General features: G+C 43.3%; 1 protein-coding gene and 1 pseudogene across 6 annotated transcripts in view; both read right to left on the bottom strand.

The window, feature by feature from the left end:
• LOC148019545 (Rab3 GTPase-activating protein catalytic protein) overlaps window positions 1–27009 on the bottom strand; it is a 248219-nt gene that overhangs the window by 213580 nt on the left and 7630 nt on the right. For all 6 annotated transcript variants that reach the window (XR_015694814.1, XR_015694813.1, XM_087699513.1 and 3 more), the window contains 2 exons: window positions 11642–11739; window positions 10403–10574 (listed from right to left, as the gene is read on the bottom strand). Coding sequence is in view for 4 of the 6 variants with exons in the window: in XM_087699513.1 (XP_087555639.1) it covers window positions 10403–10574; window positions 11642–11739 (270 nt within the window). In the remaining 2 variants the exon portion in view is untranslated. The remainder of the gene's footprint in view (window positions 1–10402; window positions 10575–11641; window positions 11740–27009) is intronic.
• LOC148019546 (uncharacterized) lies at window positions 19792–26447 on the bottom strand (annotated as a pseudogene).

Genomic DNA, 27009 nt, shown 5'->3' with positions numbered 1-27009 from the left:
CACCCAACCACTCTTTAGTCATTCTTCACCCCTCTTCCTCTGTCATCGGACACCCTTCACTTCTCTCACCAACCCCTTCCACTGCCCTCACACCCCTTCAAGCGGACATTGTGGTTTGTGGCTTGTGACTGCCTTCACCCTTCCTCTTCTGCTTCATGCACTCTATTCCAACATTAGGCCTTGCCTTTGGAGCATCTTCCACCTGACATCACCATCATCCACTTGGCGTCAGCACCCTTCTCCTTCAGGCTCCACCTTCACCTGCGTTTTTCAATCTGAAGGCCTTCTCCTTGCCTGGTGTCATCATCTCCAACTTGGTGTCAACATCCTAGCCTCTAGCAATAGTCTACATCACTAAGTGTCATTGATTCATCACTCATCTATCACAAGGGCTGCTACGACCTGCGTTTTGCAACCCGGCTCGTCTTCCATCATCTGGTGTCATCATTATCCACCTGGCATCAACATTTGGCCTGCTCTCCTTGCATTTGACAGCTCCAACACTCTGGGATTTGCGTTTTGCTGCCTAGGTCACTCCCCAACATCAGAGGACTGCGGTTCGCTCCCTCGATAACTGGTGATCTTTCACATCTCCAACAATATCAAAGGACTGCAATTCACTCCCTCAATAGTTGTCCCTTACCTTCAAGTGATTACTTCAATAGCCTGCTATCCAAAGAATTGTGTTTCACTCCCTTCACTATGCAAAATTCGAATAGGTGCTACCACCTAATTCAAACAGGATAGCGCAATTATCTTCTGAGCTTTGGCTCTGCAGTATTAGCTTTTCTTCTCAAAGCATGATTCAGTGCATCATCACCGTGTTCTTCTTGTGATTCTGAGTTTCTCTTCTCTCTCAGTGTTTGCCGTACACACTTTGTGTTACTCCCTGCAAACCCTATTGTCTCTCTGCACCGTCACTTATTTTGACATGGTATCAAAGCATACCTGTTATTTTTTACGACGAGTGGCATAGTTAAAAGGCTATTGAACAATGTATTGGTCACTATCAAAATCAATAAAATCCATCTTATGTCATCATATTTCTCCATTTGTTCTTCTTCTATCCTCCATAAGCTCATCTTATCTTCTTGCTCTTCCATGTCCCTTATCCTCTACAAGAATCATATGTTTGGTCACTATCAAAATCAATAGAATCTATCTTATGTCATCATGTTTCTCCATTTGTTCTTCTTCTATCCTCCATAAGAAGATAAGTATAAATTGGCTAGGCAACTTCCATTCCCGAGTGGCTCTATGCCATCTTTGGCCATCAGATTGGCATTAGGTACCATTAAATGCCACTTCTCTAGTGTCACTAACTAACACTTATGGCCAAATGAATGACCTAGGCCAACAACTGGCACCAGATACCACCGAGTACCTATGTGACATAACTTATAGCAACTTTTGCCTTGACATCTCATGATTTCTTTGAGTCCCGAGCTCGTAAATTTACTCTAACACTAGTTACACCTCACATGTGCAACATTTACTTAACCATGTGATTAAAAATTAATCCACATGTTAAGTGAGGTTTCAAAAATACATGTCCTCATGACAAGTGGTGTATTTATACATTATATGAGACTATGATAGGTAGAGTATGAGTGCCTGGAGGCACAACAAACTCAGTGTCTTGCACAGTTGATGTAAAGCAAGGCTGTCCGCTTTCTCCTTTACTGTTTGGATTGTACATTGACGAAATTTCGGATTACATACAGAGATAGGGTGGTATGGAAGCCAACTTGGTAGGGGTATTGATACTAATTTTGCTATATGCTAATGATATTGTGCTCATCTCAAATTCACCTGAGGGGCTTCAACAACATTTGGATGCATTGCATATGTTTTGTGAAGAGAAAGGCCTCAAGGTTAATCTTGGAAAGACTAAAATTATGGTCTTTAACACCTCAGCAACTTGGGTGACACGCTCAGAGTATCACTTTATGTATGACGGTCAGTCTATGGAATGGTTAGACAATATGTGTACCTCATGGTCACTTTCAAAGGGTCACAATTTTCATGGAAGGAGACTTTAGAGGCTAGGCTTGCATGGGCATATGTATCTTTGGGCACTCTAGAGCGACAGCATGCACACACAATTCCAGGAGCCTCGTACCAAATTGTGGCTCTTTGACACTTTAGTTATGCCCACACTACTCTATGGAGCAGCCATTTGGGGCCCAAGCCTTTATCATACTAGACGGATGCCACTCATGGACTGTAATGGACCTAAAGCACAACATTATGATGACTGGGAACATATGGTCAGACCGCTAGTCATGATGATAGCACGTATGATAAAAGCGAAAGCCTCATTACCACAAGAGATCATCCGAGCAGAGTTGGGTGCAACGCCCATGGTAGTGGAGGCACTATTCCAAGCAATCACTTTCCTCCAAAGGATATGGCAGCTACCTAAAGACCGATACCTTAGGCTAGCTTTGGAGTCTTCAACATAGCTTACAACAAAGGGAGATAGACAGTGTTGGTACGCACATATGAGCACGTGGCTGAACTTGCATGGCATGAATATGGACAAATTGCCACCATTCGATTATTGCCTTGATTGTTCCACTTTGAGTCTCAGCCGTTTAGAGTTGAATAGAGTGATCACAGCAGACATCACAAAAATGGAGACAGAGAGGACTTGGTCCAAGTCCCCCTTTTCCATTAGGCACGAAGATGGCACAATACTAGTGTCACTTCTTGCAGCTTTCCCATGATGGTCTCATAGTGAGGCCGAGATATATGGATGCTCAACTCTCTCATGGGCTTCACGTTGCTATTGGGCAGATCCACACCTCATCACATTAGCTAATGATTGAGAAAGGTCAATGGAGTCATGTTACCGCAAATGAGAGGATATGCCAGCTTTCTGGATGGGAGCCAGAGACAGAGGAACGCTACATTTGTAGATGTACTGTATACTATGATATCCGAGGCTGCTACCATTGCCTCTTTAAGGAGGACTTTGGACCATTGAGACGGGTGATGGACTTTGAGGACCAAAGATGTCTCGGTATTTTCTTATTGGAGCTCCAACAGCGCAAAGTAGCATTGTTACGAGATTGGAGCCAGTCCCAGCCATGTCCACCCCTCTAGAGAGTAGTTACAGACTTTTTTAGTGTAGCTAACCCCCCGGCCACTGCCACTTAGACACTACATCTCCTACTAACAAGCGCCATCGAGGAACATCATTAGGTAGCATCACAGTAGATAGAGCTACAGCATTATGCAAAGCACGACGCCCTAGGGTACCCACTCAGCAACGTAGGCATGCTCATATGTGACACATTCGCGCCACAATTGCTTGCTACAAACGAAGATTACCACGCTGACTCAATCGAAGATAGTTGGCACAGTTTTGGTGGATTCCATAGACTGAGAGGGAGATACTATATACTCTTTTCTTATTTTCATTTCTCATTTTAGACATAATTTTGTTTTTCTTCTCTGATGAGAGATAATGATACCAGTTGTATCGATTATGGTCTCATAGGCCATCTTGGCCTTCTAGAGACGTTAATAGATCTTTCTTTCTTTCTTTCTTTCTTTCTTTCTTCTCTCTCTCTCTCCAGTCCATAATCAAGAGGCTACCCTAGTGATAAGCCACTTGTTTTAATTAACCCACTGGCCCACGTTCAATTCTTCCCTTTTGTAACACTTATACTAAATGACCACGCAAAATATAGGAGTTGGGGACTAAAAACCTTCTAATTGCCACCCTATTCAACTTAACCAACTGAGCTACACCCACTTGCTCTGTGTGTGTGTGTGTGTGTGTGTGTGAATGTGAATGGGTAGCTATATTATATCAAATTACATGGAGAATACAAAAGCCATGGCAAAGAAGTAGAAGAAATTGCTATATGACAAGGAACCAAGTCCTCCCTAGAGAGAATGTCAATACGTTGAATGAGATCTAACTGCCAATGTAGAAGATGCTTGAACTGAGATATATGTCCTTGACACAGGAGGCCAACTCAAAAATGAATACATTTTGTATGACCCAATTATGTCAACAACGCCAAAATCTAAGAAAGTGGAACAATATCTTCATATGAGGCTGCACAAGGGTGGGAAATTGTGCCTTAGCAAAGACCTAGTCAAAGATGTACAAAGACAATCCAACTACAGCTCTCCAAATATCAAATATGAAGGACCAAATTTTTTTAGCCACCACACAAGAAATAAATATGTGACAATAGGAATCCACACTACTAGTGCAAAAGAAACAATTGTCATTTGAGATTTGGCGCTTGGAAAGACCCAAGGCAAGGGGAAGTCCACCAATCATCATTCTCCAAAGAAAGACTTTACATTTGAATGGAGTCTTGTTCAGCTAATCTTCCATCATAGTCATTTTCCAGCAAGCCTTAGATTTGTGCAAGCCCCAAACAGCATTGGCTTTGGTGACCAGCCAATGGTGATCTTTGATCATGAGATGATACACCTGATTAGCCAAATCCTTTTCAAGATTTAGCCATCTCTCAAGATCCCAAACCTACCAAGGACAATTAGAATCAAGGGCAGGGAAGGGCTGCCTATGCTGCAACACCATCAAAATCTGGCCCCATAAGTTACAATATCCCCAAGGGATCCAAAAAAGCGTCCTAGCTGTGTGGAAAGACATCAACATACTATGGCTCGCCAAGGTGGCATCAGCAACAGAAGTTAAACCAAGACGTGCCATGCAATTAGATTTGAACCGGTCCTCATCTTTTCCATCCCAAGAGAGTAGGCTTGACACAGGCAACAATTCCATCTACAAAGAGTTAGCAATCAAACGATCCTTGTCTGTGTGCCATTGCACCTTCTGCAGAACTAGCTTCCATGAGCATACCAAATGATTCACCAGGAAAGAGGAAGATGTGAAGAATTGACCATCATTGCTAAGAATGTATCACAATGAGCCCCGAATGGTGGTATTACCATGCATAGTCCTCGGTCTTCTGAAAAGAAACAAATATTATCAATGCACATAGCTCAAAAAAGTGACCAACAAAGAGCCACCATATGAGTCTTAGCATCTAGAATAGCACCTCCTCCCATGCTTTTTAGGGTGCAAACATGGATCCAAGAAATCCAAGAAATATCTACATGTAGTCAATCCTTTTTCCATTGCATAAAACAAATGTGTCTAGTAAGATCATTCAAGGTAATGATAGTCCAGAGCAAAAGTGGCAAAAAATAAGTAAGAATAGGTAACATGACGATTTGTGTGACTTTGAGACAAACATAGAATGGCCAATCCTGAGATTTCCAATAAGCAAACTTAACCTTCAATTTGTGAGAAAGCCATTCCAGCAAGTGCTTCGGCTAAATGTTAACACTCAAAGGATACCCTAGATACCTAGTGGCATTGCCGCAGGATATTACTATGCTCTACCATCTCAATGTCTACAAGTCTGATTCAGTACAATTGATAAGGGAGGATTTTGAGGCATTAATAGGGAGGCTAGAACCATGCCCAAAAAGGTTCCAAACATCTAGTGCCTTGTGGAGATTGTCCCTTTCCGCTTTCAAGATCATGAAAGTATCATTAACAAATGATTGGCCAATTAAGTGTTGACCAAAATGAAGGGATAAGGCCATCAATATCCACCAAATGGGATCTCTCTCTCTCTCTACCAAGTTCTTGGACAGCCCCCTCTTCCCCAGCCACCAAAGAGCAAACCCACCCCCTCCACCTTCTTCAACAAAGATATGGTTCGAGACACCCTTGATTTACTCCAAAATGGTCACAAGCACAAGACCAAGATGGGCTCATATCGAAGCACCTCTCATATGCCTAAGGTGTTGTCACCACTCCTAGCCTACCTGTTCCAATAGAGCCCTTTGTGAAGGCTTCCCTACCAGTTGGTCAACTAATACTATAGTACCAATCTTGAAAGCTGAAAATCCCACATCATGGTCGGCCACGTGCTAGCCAAGCTTTATGGATCCATACCAGAGCATGAACTAAGAAAATGGACAAAGATGCACTAACATCAAGCATGTGGACACGCAGGGTTTAGGAAAGGGTATTCCACACTCAAACACATCCTCACACTTCACGCTATCATTGAGGAGGGTAGAGCACTAGGGAGACAAATCTATTGTTGTTTTGTGGATTTCGACAAAGCTTTTGATACAATGCCACAAGCTAGACTCATGCACAAGAGGGATCCCTACTAAGATGCGGTGCGTGTCTTGGCATTGTATGAGTCAATTACTGGACAAGTCCAAGCTCCAAGTGGGATGTCACAAGAGATCATCAACACTATTGGAGTAAAGCAAGGTTTCCCCTTTCACCCACTCTCTTCGAGTTACACATGGACTAGTTATTAGACTATATTGATAGATTGGAAGGAGATGGACCTAGGCTTGGGGGAGTAATGATACCTCCACTTTTATATGTAGATATTGCGCTTATCTCACCAGACACCCCAAAGGGATTGCAGCACCACCTGGATGCACTGCATACCTTTTGCCAAGAAAGAGATCTCACAATGAACCTTGGGAAGACCAAGGTTATGGTGTTGAACATCTGCACCCAGTGGATTAGACTATCATTGCCTCGATTTACAAACAGTGGGAAGACAGTGGAACAGGTCCAAAGTTACGTTTATTTGGGGATTACTTTCGCAAGGCCAAGATTTACTCTAAGGAGAGCAGCTAAGGATAGATTGACCGGAGGTTATGCAGCATTAGGAGCCATGGAGAACTAGTGTGCACATATACAATTCCAAGAAACTCAGACAAAGCTCTGGCTCTTTGACAAGTGGTTACACCGACACACTTATATGGAGCTCCTATTTGAGGATCAAGTCTCTATCACAGGAGGATAGCTACAACAGAACAGATGGAGGCGAGGTTTAAGATGGATGCGAGCAGATGGAGAGGCCCCTAGTAACGATGATCTCTCAGATGATCAGGAGTAAGCCCTCACTGCCACATGAGATAGTCAATGGGAGCACCACCTATTGTGGTTGAGGCCCTTTTCCAAATAGCGATTGGAACATTATGTATGGTTGTCAAGATGCACAAGATGACAGAGTAGAGTCGGATCCATGGGCCTAAGCCATAGGCGTTGGCTATCCAGATTTTGAGCATTGCTGCAAGCTCCTCTTATTTGGAGCAATTATGGAGTTCTTATTCTCATATAGCCCAAAAAAGAGGAATTGTTTGTATGTGTAAAAAGTAAATTATGGAGTTCTTATTCTCATATAGCCCAAAAAAGAGGAATTGTTTGTGTGTGTAAAAAGCAAATGATTTGGAATTGTTGGTGCTAATTTGCATTTGTTGAGAAAAAGTATGATTGCACATGCGAAAACCATTTATGGCATAGAAGAAGCAACAAGAGGAGGACCAACGAGCTGAGCACAGATTGCGAGGACAATGATAATGTCGTGCATGAGATGGAGCATTCTCTTTTAGGTTGATGATTAAATGCTGCTGTACCGTGCATGAAGTTCTTACTTCACACAACTCCTGTGAGGCTACATGGAGTGTACAATGTAAAGTGAATACTCATTTGTTGTTATGGAGTCCACTCATTTTGCTCCATTTCTGAATTACCACTGTTACTTGTAGACTTCAAATTGAGTATTCAGTGTTTAATATTGGACTTTACATCATGACATTTCTCAGTTATCATAGTAACTTCTAGTCTTCAGTTTGAGTATTCAGTGTTTACAGTTGGACTTCATGTCATATGACATGTTTCAACTTTCATGGTTCATTTATTTTTTAATAGGACATATTAAGAAGGCTTTTGAGTTATCATATCTGTTTAGTTTCATTACAAAGTATTTCAAGAAAATGCATATTTTTTAGGTCCACCTCCTCGCACCATCCCCCATCCCCTACTTTTCTTTGGCCCCCCGTCCCTCGTCCCATGTTGTTATGGATGATAGCTATGGACAGGTGGTTCTTCAAACGCAACCGCTCAGTTATCCTATTGCTGGTGGGTACCTTAGCTTTTCATTTCAGTCCATGAGTTTGAATCCTTTGCGAAGTTTACAAAGTGGGATCTTACACCCCTCAGCAAAACAATGTTGCATAGTGGAACAAGAAGACTATGATGGAGATGGCTAGATCCATACTGTGAGGGGAACACCTTGATCAACTTTTTTGTGTAGAGCCAGTTGTGTTGGCATTGCGGCCTATATCCTGAACTGCAGAGCAACTTCAACCTCAAAGGATCTACCTTAAGGTATCTTGCTTTTAGATTCTTGGATATGATGCATCTGTCCATGTGTTGGACAAGAAGAGGAAGAAGTGGGATGTCAAGTCCATGTGTCATAATACTCATCAACTACAAAATCACCTCCAACGGCAATCAACTTTGAGGTCCATAAATGCGATCTGTTCTCAGCAGTCAAGACATGTGCTTCAACAAGTACCCTTCAAGGGGGCTGAGCTTGAGCCTTCACTTTCTCATGCTGGCAAGACAAAGTGCCCTCTACTTCTTCATAAAACAAGCCTCTTTTCCTAGCTTTGCATGCCCATCCCATCCTTCCATTTCCTTATCCAGCACAAGCTTATTAACCCCATCACCACCTATTCACCCTGTGCTTAGGCTCCCATACAGCTGCCAGTACCGCCTGTTCATCATGTCACCATAGGTTCAACTTACTCCACCTCTCCTCGCTGGTCATCCTTCCAGCAAGGCTATTTTTCTAATGCACATTATTCAGAATTTAGGTATTCATGAGTTGCCAGAGACTTCAAACAGGCCTCGTCATTCATATAGGCAAGGGTAACATCAGCCTTGATCCTCCTTTTCCCACCTACTTTTTCTCTCGTTTATCTTTCAGCCTCTCCTTCATCCTTAGTTTCACAGGCACTTACTATGCCTAAGTGGAGACAAGTAAAAGAGAAAAAGTTTGATTCTATCTCAAGGAAACGCACTTGGGTCTTGGTGGATACAACCTATCATCAACATTCATCAGCATAATGGATGTTCAAATGTTAAAGGTGAAGGTCCGCTCAGATGGTGCTTGGACAAGTACAAGGCCCGTTTAGTGGCCAATATGTTCAGCAAGAGGACATCAATTACACAGAGACCTTTCTCCTACAGCCTTCGTGAGCACTATCAGATTGTTCCACTCTTGTGTGTCCTTATCAAATGGCATCGAGTGCATACCTGAAGGGGGAGATCTGGAAGGAGATATATGTGGACTCTGGAGCAGCCCAAGACATTTGTCATTCCTGGACAGAGCAGCTGTCTACCACTTACTCTGGAAGGCTCTTTATGACCTGAAGCCTGTTGATATTGAGCATATCCAGCTCCATAGTAGGTACTGTCAGTTGCTGTCACAATATTTAGGCCTTGGGCCATGGGCCCTATTTTCTAGGACTTTTCCCTGTTATTCATGTGGCCATTTCCATTACTTTAAGACATCCAGATATTCTTCCTACAGGTTGGCAGTTTTTGCTGGATAAGCCTGTTTATAGGCCTTCAGTTCTCGTTTTCCAGTGTTTCAGCTTGAGAGCAATGCCTAGGATCCTCCTGCCTCATCTTCATTGTGTTCATTCTCTTCTTGCTGTCCACTCTCTGTCTCTGTGCCTCTGTGTCCATCATGGTTCACATAACCCCAATGTGCTAGCAGGAGTTCCATGACCAGGCCTGTATACACAGTATGAGTAGAGATTTCCTATGCCTCATCTGTCCAGGATTTGTTTTTCTGATTATGATCTTCAACATTAAAGGCATGGTCCTTTACTACTTGATCAATGATGCCCAAACTCCCATATCCACATCTATGCAACTTTAGCAATTTCATCTCCTAGGACCAATCACCATAAAAACAGTGGATCATCCTCTTCATCTGGTCAAGACAGGATGCAGCAAATATCCAAAAAAAGGTTGTACAGAATAGTAGCAAGCAAAAACCTGATTACTTAAAAACTGCACCCTGGAAGGAAGCCACATCATGCTCCCTTCCCAAGAGACAGAAAAGGGAGCCAAAGGCATTGCATTGGCTAAGGTGCTAGTTCATAGCATTCACATAAGTGCTCTGTATAGACTGCCTAGAACATATAACTTGTGAAACAAAATGGATAAGTCATGTGTTTTCCTCCCGATAGACAGGAAGGAGCCCAAAACATAGCACTTCTAAGGCGCTAATTCATAGCATTGGCATAAGTACTCAGTATGGACCACCTAGTACATTTAAGTACCAACATGAAGCGGACAAATAACCCATAGTTGTATTCACAAAAGTATTTTTATTGTGTCAAAGTGTAATCTTGATCTCTCTTTTACAGACCAGTAGTATAAGAGTCTCTCCCAAGTCCCATCACCCTACCCAAAAACCAAACAAACAAAAAGCCTAATCCTCTTGGATGAGCCAAAATTCTCAGCTTGATTTCTGACCACTGAAGAAAAATTAAAACCATCAAAACCCACCAGTTTTGTTACAAGAAGATCATAGAGCCCCTCCAAATGCATTAGCTTTACTGGCACTTGGGTCCCAATGCGATCTGCGTCAAAACTCCTGCAATATGGACCTTTCAAGCCTTGTATGCCCTTATACGCCTTGCGACTTGGATCATGGACAGGTACAAATGCCGGCCAAACACTGCACAACATGATCTCATTTGCAATATGATCTGAGGACTGGAGATGTACTAATTGAGCATTAAAAATGATGGTTTGAAATTTGTCAGAAGACAGAAAGCACACAACTTTTCGTTAAAACTCTCAACAGCAACTTCTATTCGGTTTCATATAACGCTACCAAGAATTTCAACAAAGCTAGCAACACATCAATCAAGTACCAGCTTGCAATGAGTCTTACAAGTTTTAGTATTAGCACATAGGCAGAAAATGCATCATGTGAGCACCTTTTTCAGCTGCATAGGGACAACCTTTTGACAAAATAAATATCATGTAGAAAAAACCAGTAAGTGAAACATTTTCTTTTTCTTCATATTCAAAAGAAAAAGACCCAGAAGATAGTAAGAAGAGACAACATGCCAAAATGCTAAAGTGGCTGGTTCCCACAGCTTCTCTGCCTTTCTTGTGCAGTGAAGCAGCAACTTTTAGACCTCCCATACCTCGAGGCAGACCAAGACCACAATTCACAGAGGATTCACCTCTTGTAAGCAGTACAAAATGCAGATCGTGGCAATCAATGACACAAATGACTTCACTGTGCACTGATGTTGATAAGAGAAGCAGTCAGTAGACAGGCATTGGTTAAAACATAGACTTCAGTTGTTCCATGCCCAATGCACAAATGTGTTTTCTAAAAATCTTTACTTAAAGTCATTAAAGGTGACATTAAACCACGAGAAAGGTGTGCAGCTAAGATACTCAAACTATATTTTTTTGTCAGGCCTTCAGTTTTACCAGTCCTAATGGTTTACTGTTTTTCTGACCCCCTGCAGGAAATGTGGATCATTGCAACCAGTGACATAAACAAGTTCCTCGCAGCATCACATTGATAAGCACAGCAGCTTGATGCTTATATAATCAGCAGACAGGGTTCAAACATAGATTTCAGTTGCCAATGCACAGTCACATGTTTCTCATAGATTTCAGTTTTCCACACACAATGCACAGTCTCATGTTTCTCAGGTTTTTACAAAGGTCAGTAAAGTCAACATTAGACCACGAGAAAGGTGTGAAGTCAAGACAGAAAACCTTCCACAGTTGGAAAGAGCAATAGCAACTGCACTTAGCAGAAACGTCGCCTCTGGAGCATCAAGTACAACCCCACTCATGCTTATTGGTGCAATTACCTGCATTGTTTTGCCAAATTCAAATGCACTATAAATTCTTTACTCTCACCAACCATCCAAAACTTCAAAACTTATCATAGTTCTAAAAGTAGCGATACATAATGCGTAGATTGTCAATATCTGCCTCTTTTCAACAAAGTTACTTTTTTTGTCCAAAGAAGAGAGAAATCTATCAATACTCACTTTGGGAAAAATTTTCCAATGTAAAAATACAAAAGCAGCACTGCATAGTGATACCATGATAGATCAAAGAATAAGAATTCAATGCAAGGTCTGAGTAAACAGCCAGTTCATGGATTTGTAACACCCAACCATATATGACTCAAAATGGAAGAAGGTGCCAGAATCACAAATACGAAGAAAGACACCTCTCCTCTTCATGCACTCAAAGTCACCCTGCAGTCTCATCCCCCACGAAGCATGTCAATATCTGTCCAAATCCCAGAGAGAGTCTCTACAATAAGAATGTCCTATAAATCTTTGGCATGATTGCATCTCGCCGTCCAAATGAACCAAGCAATGATACTGGCCATGAGCTCCCATCTATGACAATGCCCCTTAGTGTACTCCATCTAACAAAAAAGTATAGTGTGAGAGGCATATTCAAGTGCTGACCATAAATGAGATAAGAATGACTCCCCTAAAGGTCCTCATGTGCACATTGGACCTCTCTCTAGACTTGCCGAATCCTAGAAAGTCCCATAGGCAGTGCCTTTGGGTCTCCTCTAGCTGTCCACATCTTTCACAAGCTATTGGAAACCTTCCACCCAAGCCTGCCAAGCTCTTGTGTGCTACCAAACACAAGAGGAGTGAAAATTATATAGGTTTGAAGCTATTATCTAATCTCCTCGAAAAGTTAGCCAAGAAGGGCAAAGAAATGCCTAGTCTGTTAGCCAGTCATTTCCTGGACAGTCAGTGCAGTATGGCAGAGGAGGTGCCACATCATCAGTGCAGTCGGACTGCACAGTCAGCCAGATTTCTGCTGTCGGCCATGTCAGCAGTGCAGTCGGACTGCACAGTCGGCCAGATTTCTGCTGTCGGCTGCATTAGACCTGATGCTGTTTTTTATTATTTCCTGGCTATTTAATAGCCGGTTCTTGTGGCACACTTTATTATTCACTCTTCAGTGATTTCAGATTCTGATCTTGATCTGTTGGCTGAGACAGACTGTGCTCGGGCTAATGGAGTTCAAGATCATCAAGTCGGAGACATACGCAGATATTTCCTCTGCCCCCTTGTGTATTTCTGCACTCTTATACAGCATATTACACCGCAGATTTTCTACGTTTACACTATCTCCTTTTCTCTCTCTCTCTCTCTCCTCTCTGTGTTCACTCTCTCAGTCTTTGTCCTACGCTTCCGCATCGCTACACTCTAACATGGTATCAGAGCGGTGAAGATGGACTGACTAAGGGCTAAACCTATCTGAAGAGGAGATTTCAGCACAACACAAGGCTGCATTTTCAGGTTTCAAGGGCAAGCCGGAGGGCTGCGCATCGGATCAAGGCTGAAGCGAGCATGGGCGTGCGGAAAAGGAGTCTAATCGGTGAATTTGCTGCAGGTTATTGCTGTTCGAAGAGGAGGAAGGCTGCGTTTAAGGCCTTCCATTGCAGATTTTACCTTTTCATCGCCTCCGGCGGGTGACGAAGGTTTGGGCAACGGAGGAATCAGTCCTAGAAGGCTGCATTTTCACAGTCAGAGGGGGCTGCTTTTGCATTTGTGCAGGTATTGCACGTTAACATGTCTTCAGAGACTGATTTGGAATTCTAGGCGATCATGGACAAGAAGGTGCCTGTCCTGTCGGCTCTTCCAACGGATCAAAAGCTTGATGGTGACAATTACCACATCTGGCGGGTGATGATGTTGGCCATTTTAGAGTCTTATGATTTGGCGGAACTGGTGATGGAAGAGATTAACAGGCCCTCGGTAAGGGATGAGTCCAAACTCTCTTCCAATGCTCATGAGAAGTTGACCAAGGTCCAAACTCATTGGGACAAAATGAATGCTAGGAATCGATCTTTTATGTTTCTGTCTTGCACCACAACTGTGATAGCTCGCATCGAGCACTTGACGGTGGCTCGTGAGATATGGCTCGAGCTCAACCAAATGTACAACCGGATGACCCTGATGAAGAGGGTTTCTTTGGAGGTGCAGATGCGGACTTTGTCCGTGAATAATTCTTCTTCGCTTCATGAACACATCAACAAGCTTCGGCAACTTCAGATGCAGGTTCAAAATGCCGAGAAGCCTATTTCCTCCGAAGACATGGCAATCACTTTACTATCCCAGTTGTCGCCACAATTTGGTACTTTTTACTCCGCTCTTATTGCTTCGGGGCGGGAGTCAACTCTTCGGTTGGAGGAGTTGGTTCCTATGGTCTTGGACCAGGAGGAACAATTGAAGGGACAGAATGCTTCCAAATCGGAGGCATTGGTTGGTCAAGCCTCTCAAAAGAAGGGGAATGACCAAAAGAAAAAGGAGGACAACAAATCCAAGAAGGACAAGGAGAAGGAATCAACTTGCCATATTTGTGGTAAGACCGGTCACTGGAAGAAGGATTGCCCCGACAAAGACAAGAAGGATACCAAGAAGAAGGACACGAAGGACTCTAGAGTGGTGGCTGCACCCTCATCAGCTGCTTTTCTACACTTAGCAATCATTGAGGACTCTACATCGACAACTTTTGATGCTACGATGACAACTCCCCATGCTCGAGAGTGGATTGTGGATAGTGGTGCCTCACAGCACATGACTCCTTCTTCCGTTGGTGTTGCCCATTTGCGACCTTCGCGTGGGCAGATTCTCATTGGAGACAACTCTTCTGTGTCTATTACTACACGAGGTGAGATGCAGCTTATTCCAGATGGACGTGGTGGTACCCACACCTCTGAGATGTTGCATGTGCCAGGATTGGGGTATCATTTACTTTCGGTTCATAAGATTTGTGCTCTTGGCCTCTTGGTGGAGTTTAACAGTGATACCGTTCTAGTCCTTGATCGTGGATCGAGGAAGGTTCTCTCTGCAAGGTATGAGGAGAACGGAGTCTACAAATTGAAGTCTTCTTCAGCTCTTACTTCTCTTCTTCTTACTTCTCAAACACAGTCCGAGCTATGGCATGCTCAGTTTGGCCAACTACAAGTACCTTCGGAAGGCGTCGCGAGGGTCGTTTGTCGAAGGTTTGCCGGACATAGTAGTGAGCCATCAGCCATGTGTCTCCTGAATTCGTGGGAAACTGCATCGGGATGCGATTCCCAACAAAGCTTCTAGGCAGTCTACTTTACCCATGGAGCTTGTATCTACAGATCTTTGTGGCCCGATGAGGACCGAGTCCCTAAAGGGGAGCTTGTACTTGATGTTGATCGTAGATGACTACAGCAAGATGACTTGGGCCTATTTCTTGACTTTGAAGTCGGAGGCTTTCTCTCATTTCAAGGCTTGGCTTCTTTTTTAGGAGAACCGTTCTGGCCGACGACTGAAGACCTTGCGTTCAGACAAGGGAGGTGAATTTATGTCTAATGAGTTTGCTCGTTTTTGTGCAGATAGGGGCATTCACGAGGAGTTTGCTAACACCAACACTCCCCAAGAGAATGGCATTTTGGAGCGGAAGAACCGAAGTGTGATCGAGATGGCATGCACCATGATGGAGCACCGACAGACACCTCAGTTTCTGTGGACTGAGGTAATCGATCTCCCACTTCGGCCGTTGACAGGATGACACCTTTTGAGGCTTACTTCGGGACTAAGCCTAATGTCTCTTATTTCAGGATCTTTAGGTGTGATGCTTATGTGCACATTCCGAAGACGCAGCGTGATAAGTTGGAGGCAGCTTCCCGACGACACATTTTTGTTGGCTATAGCTCCCAATCCCAAGGTTATCGTTTCCCCCTGTGAGACTAATAAATCCCCCTGTGAGACATCCCATTTCTTAGCGTTAAACGGGATGTCTACACGAGCCCATAACTACTCCTATGGATCCGAATTGGAAGGCCACTTCACACTCAGATTCTCCTGTGATGGATGCTTCACGCTACTGTCAGTTGATTGGATCCTTGATTTGGCTTCTCAACACTCATGTTGATCTTTGTTTTGCTGTGGGTCTTTTGGCAGGGTTCATGACAGCACCCAAACAGGTGCATTGGCAGGCTGCCCTAAGGATTCTTCGGTATTTGAGGGGAACCTCTGACTTAGGGATTTCTTATCCCGCAGGTACAGATGCTTCCGATCTGGTTCTTGCAGGTTGGAGTGACTCGGATTGGGCTGGAGATGTGGACCACCGATGGTCTACTATAAGCTACTGTTTTATCTTGGGTACAGGTGTTATCTCTTGGAGTAGCAAGAAGCAACCCACGGTAGCCCTTTCTTCTACTAAGGCGGAATATCGTGCTGCGTCTTCCACCACATGTGAGGTTGTGTGGCTTCGGAGATTGTTGGAGGAGCTTGGCTGCCCCCAAACTCGTCCTACTCTTCTGCGGTGCGACATTGAGAGTTGCATTGCCTTGGTACGAAATCCTGTATTCCATGCCCGGACGAAGCACATTGAGATCCAATATCACTTCATTCGGGAGAAGCTTCTAGATGGGACCATTGATATGGAGTATTGCAAGACGGAGGATAATCTTGCAGATTTGTTTACGAAGGCACTTCCCCAAGCTTTTCTTCGGCAGCATTCCAGATCCCTCAATCTTTTCACCCGTCTAGGATCTGAGAGGGGGTGTTAACCAATCATTTCCTGGACAGTCAGTGCAGTATGGCAAAGGAGTTGCACGTAATCATTGCCACGTCAGCAGTGCAGTCGGACTGCACAGTCGGCTAGATTTCTACTGTCGGCTGCATTTAATGCAGCCGACCTGATGCTATTTTTTATTATTTTCTGGCTATTTAATAGCCGGTTCTTGTGGCACACTTTATTATTCACTCTTCAGTGATTTTAGATTCTGATCTTAAAGATCTATTGGCTAAGACAGACTGTGCTTGGGCTGACAAAGATCAAGGTCATCAAGCCAGAGACATACGATATTTCCTCTGCCCCCTTGTGTATTTCTGCACTCTTATACAGCATATTACACCGCAGATTTTCTGCATTTACACTGTCTCCTTTTCTCTCTCTCTCTCTCTTCTCTCTGTGTTCACTCTCTCTCAGTCTTTGTCCTACGCTTCCGCATCACTACACTCTGACAGTCTAAACCATGCTAGGTTGTAGACTACAGTTTGCACCTCTTTGATCCTGCTCATCTGGATCCTCCTTCCAACATGGTGCTATATCCATAAGAGGAAATACTGCAAAGTTTTCCTAGAAAGGGATCCCTTCATACCCGCTCCCCTCTGACTCACTTAATCTTTGCAAAGGCCTCCTTAGAAAAGCATATTGTCTCCATCCAGCCATCATACAAGGATTTAGGTCTGCATATATGTGTTGTGAAGAAGAGTGTGGAGGCACTGCTAGGCTTTGCATTGAGGAAACAAAGGGTCTACGACCATGACAGAAGCACAACAAGACAAACAGAAAGCAAAACTCAAACACTAAACACAAACCTTAAAACTCAAACACAAACAGAAGGGATAGAAAAAACAGAACTCTGAAGTGAATGAATGTAAGAGTGTATAGTGTGCCCAAGGGAAGAGTAGTGTGTCGTAGAGTGACATCCATCGGAGATGGATCCCAAGTGCTATGACCACCAATCGGAGTGACAAAGTGAGAGAAACACCAAACGTTGATCAACAGAGTGTGAGGAGACTAAGACAACTATAGAGGATGATGCCTAATGATGTGGACAAAGCAGCAAAACATACGAGTAGAATGCCACAGTAAAATGCCATAGTACAATGCCGCAATAAAACATGGCAATAAAACACTCAATAGAACGCCGCAGTAAAACACAGCAGTAGAACACCGCAACAGGTGGGAAATTAATGGCTAAGATCTACACACAAGGGTGAGAAACCTGCACATAAGAGAGAAGACTAAATGGGGGCAACTTGTCTATTTATAAATGAGGATGGACCCTCCCAAATTAGGGTTTCATTGAACTCTCTTGAACCGCTCCCCGTTTTAGAGTTTCATTAAATTAAGCTTGTTTTGGGGCTATTTAAGTGGCTAATCAGTATGGAATGCATTTCTTAGCTCAACACCCCCTCCTAGGCCCAAAACAGGGTGAGAAGAGAAGGCCAACCCAGTTTGCCCAAGGCATCCCACCCCAAAGCAGCCAGGGCATTGGACAAAGGGTGCACGATGGTTGCCCGATAGCCTACTAAGACTACAGAGGCGATGGTTATCTTACCAAGGGAGTCCAAGGAGTCACCCTAGAGAGGACAGGGCATCAGATAAAGGATGCTCGTCGGCTACCCAGTGGCCTACCAAGCCCTACAAAGGCGAATGGAACTACAATGAACTTGATTTTTATTTATTTTTTTAAGTGAGAGATGGTTTGCGGTCAATTGAGCAGAAGACGAGAGAATGAGAAGGGATGGGTAGGTCCAACCCATCACAAAACAGACAAGCTACCCATCCACTTAAGGATGTCGATGATGAGAAAATGGTGAGGAAGTAATGGTGATGTGGTGTACAAACCGCCAGTGGAAACAAGTTAGGATCCATCTAGTGGTGCCCTTCACAATGAGTATGCTACATGCTGTGAAATGCTCATGCAGCAAGTGCCACTTGGACAGTGTCCCTCGTGGGAAAATTATTCACTTGCCCAAGTGTCCTAGTACAAAGATGATGAAATCATGCAATGCAAAGGGTAAAGGTACAAGCGCCGTGGGGGCAAAGGGAATAGATGGGACAGCAACGAAAGGCGTAGCCCCACTAGACTATATAGTCATAGTAATCTACTGTGGTTTTCTAGGAGGAAGACCTTAGGCCTTGGTACTACACTCCTCATCCACATAACCCGGCCTCTAGCAGTGAGTGCAAAATCTATTTTTCTTAGGAATTCGCTGCCAAGGGGATCGAGGTTCTTTGTTTGCATCAAAGGAAGTGATGTCACCCTTATTTTGGCTTACCTTCACAACTTGCGAATTCTTACCGCTGTTGGTTTTCCCTCCCAAAGAAAGGGCAACCAACCTGCGCCCCTCTGAATAGATGTAAGTGGAGGACTTCTTGTGGACTATCATGCAACCTCGCATAATGCAAGAACTGACACTCAAACTCGTAGAAGATTGGCAATCTAGGCAAATAGATAATATGCTGAATAAAATGGAAGTATTTGTCAGGCAACTTGTTCAAGAAAAATGTGACCTAATCGTCGTCTGACTTCGGAGAGCCAATAGTGGCAAACTCGGCTTGTAACCTCCAATATTCGACCAACTTGACTTTTAGATCATCCCCTTTCTTAATGGAAAATTCTTGAAGCTCAAAGTCGATATTTATACGCTGAGTACGATCTCTGGCCGCATAGCGGTCATGAGATGACTCCAACATTCCAATGCAAGAGGAAAGTGTTGTAACTGAGAGTGAAACTCAAGAAGCAAACCCTGCATCAACTCGACATTGGTTATGGCATTGCGAGCTCTCCATAGACGGATGTAATCAAGATGGGCTAGGTGAGGGTCAAGCATAGGCTCAAGACCAACAACAAGGTCCCAAAGACCCTGAGACTCAAGCACTTGCTATGTAACCGGCCTGTTCACTAGGAAGGGCGGTAGTGTGCAACCAAAATATATAAATGCTTTCACCCAATTTAACAGTCGCCCACTTTACCTGAACTTAAAGAGACAGAATCAAGAAGAAATATAGGAAGCTAGAATGCTCTTGTTGCCACACAAACACCCTGTTGGCCCCTAAGTTAGGCGCCCCTTTCGGTATTTCTTTATTTTTAAAAAGAGAGAGTACAATGGGCTGTCTTTCACCTATTCTGGGTGAAATTTGGCAGCATAACAGTACAATTACTGACCCAAAACAAGTTGACCAGGAGGGGAAACTCTGCCCAAGTCTAAAACTTCTGGTTGGAGTGCAGAACGAACCATTTCAGCCTGCTGTAATTACTGGTTCAGACCTGTTCTGAAACCTGTTTTCAGTTCATACTGTTCCTTGCACTATTCAGCCCACTGTAATTACTGGTTCAGACCTGTTCTGAAACCTGTTCAGAGTTCATACTGTTCCCTGCACTATTCAGCCCACTGTAATTACTGGTTCAGACCTGTTCTGAAACCTGTTTTCAGTTCATACTGCTCCCTGCACTGTTCTGCATCATCTGTGCCAAGTGCCCCTTGATTCTGACATCAATTGGGCTCTGAAATAACCTCTGAACAGTCCAAAAACAGTACTGATTCAGTGCTGTTTCAGACACTTACTTGGTGAGATTACCACCCTCACCTGTCCCTGCTGGGACAGCATACAACTGCTCCTGTTCTTGGAAAAAAGAGGCTCTTGCCTCATGCAAAAACAGCACATTCCACACAACTGTACCTGAATCAGAAGAAAGGCCCTTCATTCTGCAGCATAACCATACTGTCAGGGAGAGAGAGAGAGAGAGAGAGAGAGAGTAGGAAGCAAGCTCAGCCCTCTGAGCATCATGGACAGGGTAGACCAGCTCTCAAGAGCTCTCCATCTGCAACTGTTTTTCACAAATGAGCCCCTTACAGCCCAAAAACTGCACGCCAGCCCTCTTTAAAGAGGTAAGTGCATACATTTGTGCCAAGTGGCAGCACTAGAAGATATTTCCCGTTTCAGCCTTCCGGTCTAAAATTCTCCATGCTCGGTGCAGAATTTGACCTCGGCACAGACCAGAGGATTGATCCTCGTGCAAAAACGAAGGTTATGACGCGAATAGATTCTGAGGTCCAAAAATAGTAACTCCCTAAATTTTAGGAGTTGCTTCCATTGCATCCCACTAGTCTTCTGACCATCTTTGCAGACTATAGCTACATCCAAATTTGTAATATAGCTCAACTGAAAGTGAATTTCCACTGATGACCCCACATGAACTAATCTCTTGGAGATTTGTCCATCTTCACTTTGAACTAGTCTCTTCCAGGCTAGTTCTTCAACACACTTGTCCATATACACTTTCACAAGTCTCTTCCAAACTTGTCAATCTACAGTGCCATCAGTCTCTTCCAGACTTGTACTGGACCTTAACTGTCCAGTCTTGACTCACTAGACATTCCTATCTGTTTCACATACTGGCCATGCAACTCAGGCGTTTAGATTTCAAGAGAGATCCTTCCAAAAAGAAAAACCAAATAAAATATGTAATAAAGAAATCAACAAAAATGTACTAGTTGTCATAGTCTTGTGACATACCTCCCTCTCGAAATCGCAAACGTCCTCGTTTGCATGAATGTCATACATGCTTCCAGCTAAACTAGTGAACTTACACTTGGCAGCACATGTACAGCACATACATGCTATCAGTCAACATTGTGAACTGAACACACTGTTAACACGTGTGTTCTAACTGTGAAACATGGCAGACTATCATCATTTGACTCCACATCACTGTTTCCAAATATAGTGGCCGGTACACCACAATGATATCCCCATAGTGGCAGATTCTCATTTGATGACTCCACATCACGCTGACTAGAGATCTAGTGGCCAATACATCAAAATGATATCCCCACTGAGTCAATCCACAAAATACATGCCCGATCGAGTAACCATTGTTACAACATGTATTCAATTCAATAGAAGTAAAAATTGTATTCTTGCAAGCAATACTTACTTCTTTAGCACTGAGAAAACGATATGGACACAATAAGTGTTAACCTATACATAATTTCTTTCTTGAGCAATTGTCACTTTGACAATCTATTTCAGCTTAGAGATACAAGGGGTCAAGGTAGGTTGCAAGCGAAATGCTTCAAGGTAAAGTTCCAACACATTAGGTGACTCTGCAAGTTCACCTTCGTCCATCCACTTAGCATCTATAGCTGGATAGTTCTTGAACTTAACCAAATACCTTCTAGCAACTTTGCCTTTCACTTTCCTTTCCTTGTGTGCCAATACCTGTTCTGGAACAAGAATTTCATCAAGTTCCTCAACTTCGGGCTGTTTCTCAGCTGGCATATCTTTTGGCACATCACCCACATAGGGTCTAAGAAGACTTACATGGAAAGCATTATGAATATTCCAATTGTTAGGCAATTTCAGCCTATAGCTAACATCACTAATCTTCTATGTTACTTGAAAAGGTCCATAGTATCGCATACTAAGCTTAGTGAAAAGACTTTCCTTGCCTTTCCGCTTCTTTAAGCGTGCCTTTTCAAACCACAACAGTACCCAATCACCAAGTGAAAATATCAATTCACGACGGTGATGATCAGCAGCTTTCTTTTGCTTTGCCTGAGTCCTTTCAAGGGCATGCTTAATTTTCTGATACATTTCACCCATACTCTGCACATACTGATCTGCCTAAAAGATCTTATCCTTCGTATGCAAAATGGGAGGAACCTTTTTACCACCTTCAACAATTTCAAAAGGGGCTTTGCCTGTTGACGAATGCACAGTATTATTGTATGCATACTCCATCAAAGGCAAATACTGCTCCCACTTTGACTTGTGCTCTGACACATAGCACTTAAGCAGATCCAAGACAGTAGAATTTGCCTCTTCTGACTGTCCATCAGTCTGTGGATGAAATGACGATGAGAACTTAAGCGTTGTGCCCATGTTCTCAAATATGCCTCTCCAGAATAGACTTGTCATCCGTGGATCACGGTCACTAACAATAGACTGTGGCATACCATGATACTTGAAGACATTGCACATAAACAAACATGCCATCTGATCTAGTTTTATCTTCTTCCTGACATGAATGAAATGAGCATGTTTGCTAAACCTGCAAATAATAGTCCATATCCCATCATTTCCTTCTGTGTCCTTGGAAGATCAAAGATAAAATCCATAGCTATGCTTTCCCATGGTTTATCTGGAATAGGCAATGGCTGTAAAAGCCTTGATGCTTTTTGCCTGTCAAACTTGACCTTCTGGCAAATCAAACACTACTGCACAAAAGCATCCACATCTCTTCTCAAAGTAGGCCAATAAAAGAATGTCTCTACTGCTTTGACTGTTGCATCAATACCACGATGCCCTGCATACGGTGGAGAATGACTCTCTGTCATAACTTTCCGTCTCAATGGCATAGTCACACATAGTTTACCATACATCAACATGAAACCATCCTTGAGAAGATAATGCTCATGATGTTGTCCATTGACAAGCTGATCAAAGATCCTTGCAAAATCTTCATCATCAGCATACTGTTCCTTCATATAATCAAGCTCATGATGATAAGGAATTGACACAGCTGAAATTTGTGGCTTCCTTGACAAAGCATCAGCCACAACATTCTTTTTGCCTTCCACATGCACAATCTGAAAATGGAACATTGACAAAAAGTTTGCCCAACGCATATGCTTTTCTGACAGCTTAGTCTGAGTTAAGAAATAACGCAATGTCTGATGATCTGTCTGGACAACAAAATCTGTCCCAAGTAGGTAGTGTTTCCAACTAGAAAGCGCATGAATCACAGCCAACAATTCTTTGTCATAGACCTGCATAGTCTTTTCTGGCCCTCACAAGATTCTGCTTTCATAAGCCACTACCTGGCCATCTTGCATTAACACTACACCAATGCTATTGCCACAGGCATCACATTGGACAACAAATGACTTCCTAAGATCTGGCAGGATGATCACTGGACTAGAAGTCATCTTTTCTTTAAGAAGATTAAAAGCTGAAATCTCTTTCTGTGTCCACTGGAAAGAAACTCCTTTCTTCTGTAAAGCATGTAAAGGTGAAGCAATCTCTGCAAAATTGCGAATGAACCTCCTGTAGTAAGAACACAAACCCAAGAAGCTTCTAACATCATGGACAGTCTTCAAATCTAGCCATGTTCTAATTGCTTCAACCTTAGCAGGATCCATTCGGACACCATCCTTTGACACTATGTGCCCCAGAAACTGGATTTCTTCCAAGAAGAACTCACTCTTCTTGCCATTGATAAGCAACCTATTACTACAAAGCTCATCAAAGACTGCTTTCAAGTGTTTTCTATGCTCCTCTTCATTCTTTGAAAAGACAATCATGTCGTCAAAGAATATACCAACAAACTGCCTATATGGACGAAAAATCCTATCCATCATTCGATTAAATGTAGCAGGAGCATTAGTAAGTCCAAATGGCATTACCAAGAACTCATAGAGACCAAACGTGGTCCTAAATGCAGTCTTATGCACATCCTCTCTATTAATCCTGATCTGATGGTATCCACTCTTTAAATCTATCCTGCTGAAAATTGACGCTCCTTCCAAACGGTCAAGGATGTCGTCAATTCTTGGAATGGGGAACCTGTTCTTGATGGTACTCTTGTTCAATGCTCGATAATCTATGCACATGCGCCAAGATCCATCCTTCTTCTGCACTAAGAGCACTGGTGAGCAAAAGGGAGATGAACTTGGCTAAATCAGCCCTTTTTCCAACAGCTCATTCACCTAGCTCAATATCTCTTTCTGTTGGGCTGCACTAACCCTATATGGAGGTCTATTTGGTGGGCTACTGCCTGGCACCAAATCTATCGCATGATCCTCAGACCTCTCTAGTGGCAACTATGATGGTATGAGCCAAAAAAACAATCACTGAACTGAGACAAGAAAGCAGACCTCTCTCTATCTAACATAGATAAATTTGACTCATCATTATCCTTAACATCACGTGCAAAAATCAAGTACGCAGAAAGATGATTCTTTATTACAGATGTAATGGCAGAAGCCGATACAACAAGTACAAACTCTCCTTTAAGCTTCACATCAAGCACATGAGTCTTTACCCTATGTTCCAAAGTCAGTGTCTTGTTAAAGACATCCAACACACCATGCTTTCTGAACATCCATGGCATTTCCAACAAGACATCACAGCCTTCAAGTGGCATGATATAAAATTCTTCTGCATCAACATAAGACTGTACATGAAGACGCAGCTTTCCAAGAATGGGTGTCACAGACTTTGAGTGACCAGGACATGCCAACCCTGCCTCTGCTGTATAGCCCATCTCATCTGCTCTAATGCCCAAAGTAGAAGCCAACTCTGGTGAGATAAAGTTTGCCTTAGCTCCAGGATCAAAGAAAATAAGTACATGTTGATCCCTAACTTTACTCCAAGCTCTGCAAAGCTCATTAGCATCCGAGTGTGGCTTGTCTCCCAGCATATCTGGCACTAAACCTGCTGAAGGTTTGGGCTTCTTTCCTTTTCTGTCCTCTTTGTCATCATCAGCTGATCTCTTATTCTTGTCCGGACAATTAGACGCAATATGACCAGTCTGCTCACAGATAAAGCACTTCCTCTCAGCCATTAAAGCCTTTCTCTCTTCAAGAGACTTGCGCACGAAAGGTTTCTTCTGGTCCTTTGACTGCTGTCCAAAGAACTTGGCTGGCTTCTTCTTGAACTACCAAGATTTACCTGTGCTTTGAGAAATCTGAGAAACCTGTTTACCAAATGGCTTCTTTGCTGAAAATTTTTCAGATTTGTCCTGTTTAATGCTGCCCCCAAAACCACTTGACTGTCCCAACAATAATGCATTTCCTGTGGTAGCATTCTCAATTAACTGAGTCAAAGTGGTGACCTTTGTCTTTGTACAATAATTCCGGAGTTCCTTGGGCAGCCCACAGCAATATTTCTCTATCTGCTCAGTCAATGGCACAACCCTGTAAGAAGTGACTGGGAGTAAAGCCTCCCAAAACTTCTTGTTATAGTCTTCCAGATCCTTGCATTTAGATGCATCCAATTTGTGCCAAGTTGACATAACATCGATCTCAAATTCATTGGTCAACCAAGCAGAAGCAAATACTTGCTTAAAGTAAGTCCAAGTAGCAGGAGCCTGTCCTTGCATCAACAGTGTACTCCACCACTGACTAGCATTGTCTTTAAGAAAAGTGGCAGCTTTCCGAACCTTAGAAGGCTCTGTAAAGTTCCCTCCTGCAAATGCGGCATCAAACTGCTGTAAGAAAGAGAGAGCCTTAGTCCTATCTTCAAATCCTCGAAAGACGTCAAACTGTACGGCTGCACCACCTTCCTTGTATGGCTTTGGCCTCTCATGAGCCATCAAAGGGTCCATAGGATATGCCTGTAACATAGGAACACTAACAGGTGGCATAGGAGTTGCCGGACCACTGACTACAGGGCTTGTAGCCACAATACTTGCTTGCTGATTTTGATAACCAGCCATACCAAAAGTGCCCTGTGGCATGCCAAAACTGCCCTGAACACCCTGAAATCCAGGCTGCATGTCTATATTACCATACATGGGGTTTGGCATAAAACCCTGTGTACCCCCAAACACTGTTCCTGGTACATAAATCTGGTTTCCAGGCGCATAACCAGCCATACTCTGAAATACAGATCCACCTCCAAAGTACCCAGGATGTACAGAGGTCAGTGGGAAAACCTGTGGTAAAGCCTGAAAACTGTTTTCCTGTCCATTTAAGCCAACATTTAGCTGCTGTAAAGTGGCGAGCTGAACTGGCAATGCCTGTGTAACTAGCGTTTCCACCACCTGTTCCTGGACAGTCGGAACCAATCTTGGAGTCTCCATTGTCTCCGCAAGCTGCCTTGGTGTTTCCACTGAATCTGCAGCATGCTTACCCTTATTCTGGACCTCTACTGGATCCGAAATCTTTGCAGATTGCCCAACTTGCTGTAAAGGAAGGGAGGGCTGCAAAAATGCCAAAAACCTTGGATTCTGCATCACTTGAGTAAACATACTCACAGCAGCAACTATGTCTTCATCCATAGAAGAAACCGTAAGAACTTGTGGCTCAACCATAACAGGAGGAGTAACAAACTGTGGAGGTCTAGAAGACTCTCCCACCTCATAAACAACAGGGATCTCTTGTGATGCAAATGCTTCCTCTCTAGTGTCTTCCTTTCTATCAGCCATAATGCACAATTCTGTGTCTACACCCAAACAAACCCTGGCTCACTCTTTAGGGGAAAAGTGATTCGATCCTGGCAATGGAACCATGTAACCGGCCTGTTCATTGGGAAGGGCGGTAGTGTACAACCAAAATATATAAATGCTTTCACCCAATTTAACAGTCGCCCACTTTACCTGAACTTAAAGACACTGAATCAAGAAGAAATACAGGAAGCTAAAATGCTCCTGTTGCCACACAGACACCCTGTTGGCCCCTAAGTTAGGCGCCCCTTGCGGTATTTCTTAATTTTTAAAAAGAGAGAGAGTACAATGGGCTATCTTTCACCTATTCTGGGTGAAATTTGGCAGCATAACAACACAGTTACTGACCCAAAACAAGTTGACCAAAAAGGGG

Source organism: Lygodium microphyllum, chromosome 19 (genome assembly GCF_053477565.2).
Source record: "Lygodium microphyllum isolate KBCC chromosome 19, Lygodium_microphyllum_v1.1.10, whole genome shotgun sequence".
Taxonomy (NCBI): Eukaryota; Viridiplantae; Streptophyta; class Polypodiopsida; order Schizaeales; family Lygodiaceae; genus Lygodium; species Lygodium microphyllum.
The sequence above is the reverse complement of the archived record's forward strand: the minus strand, read 5'-3'. Positions and strand labels throughout refer to the sequence as shown.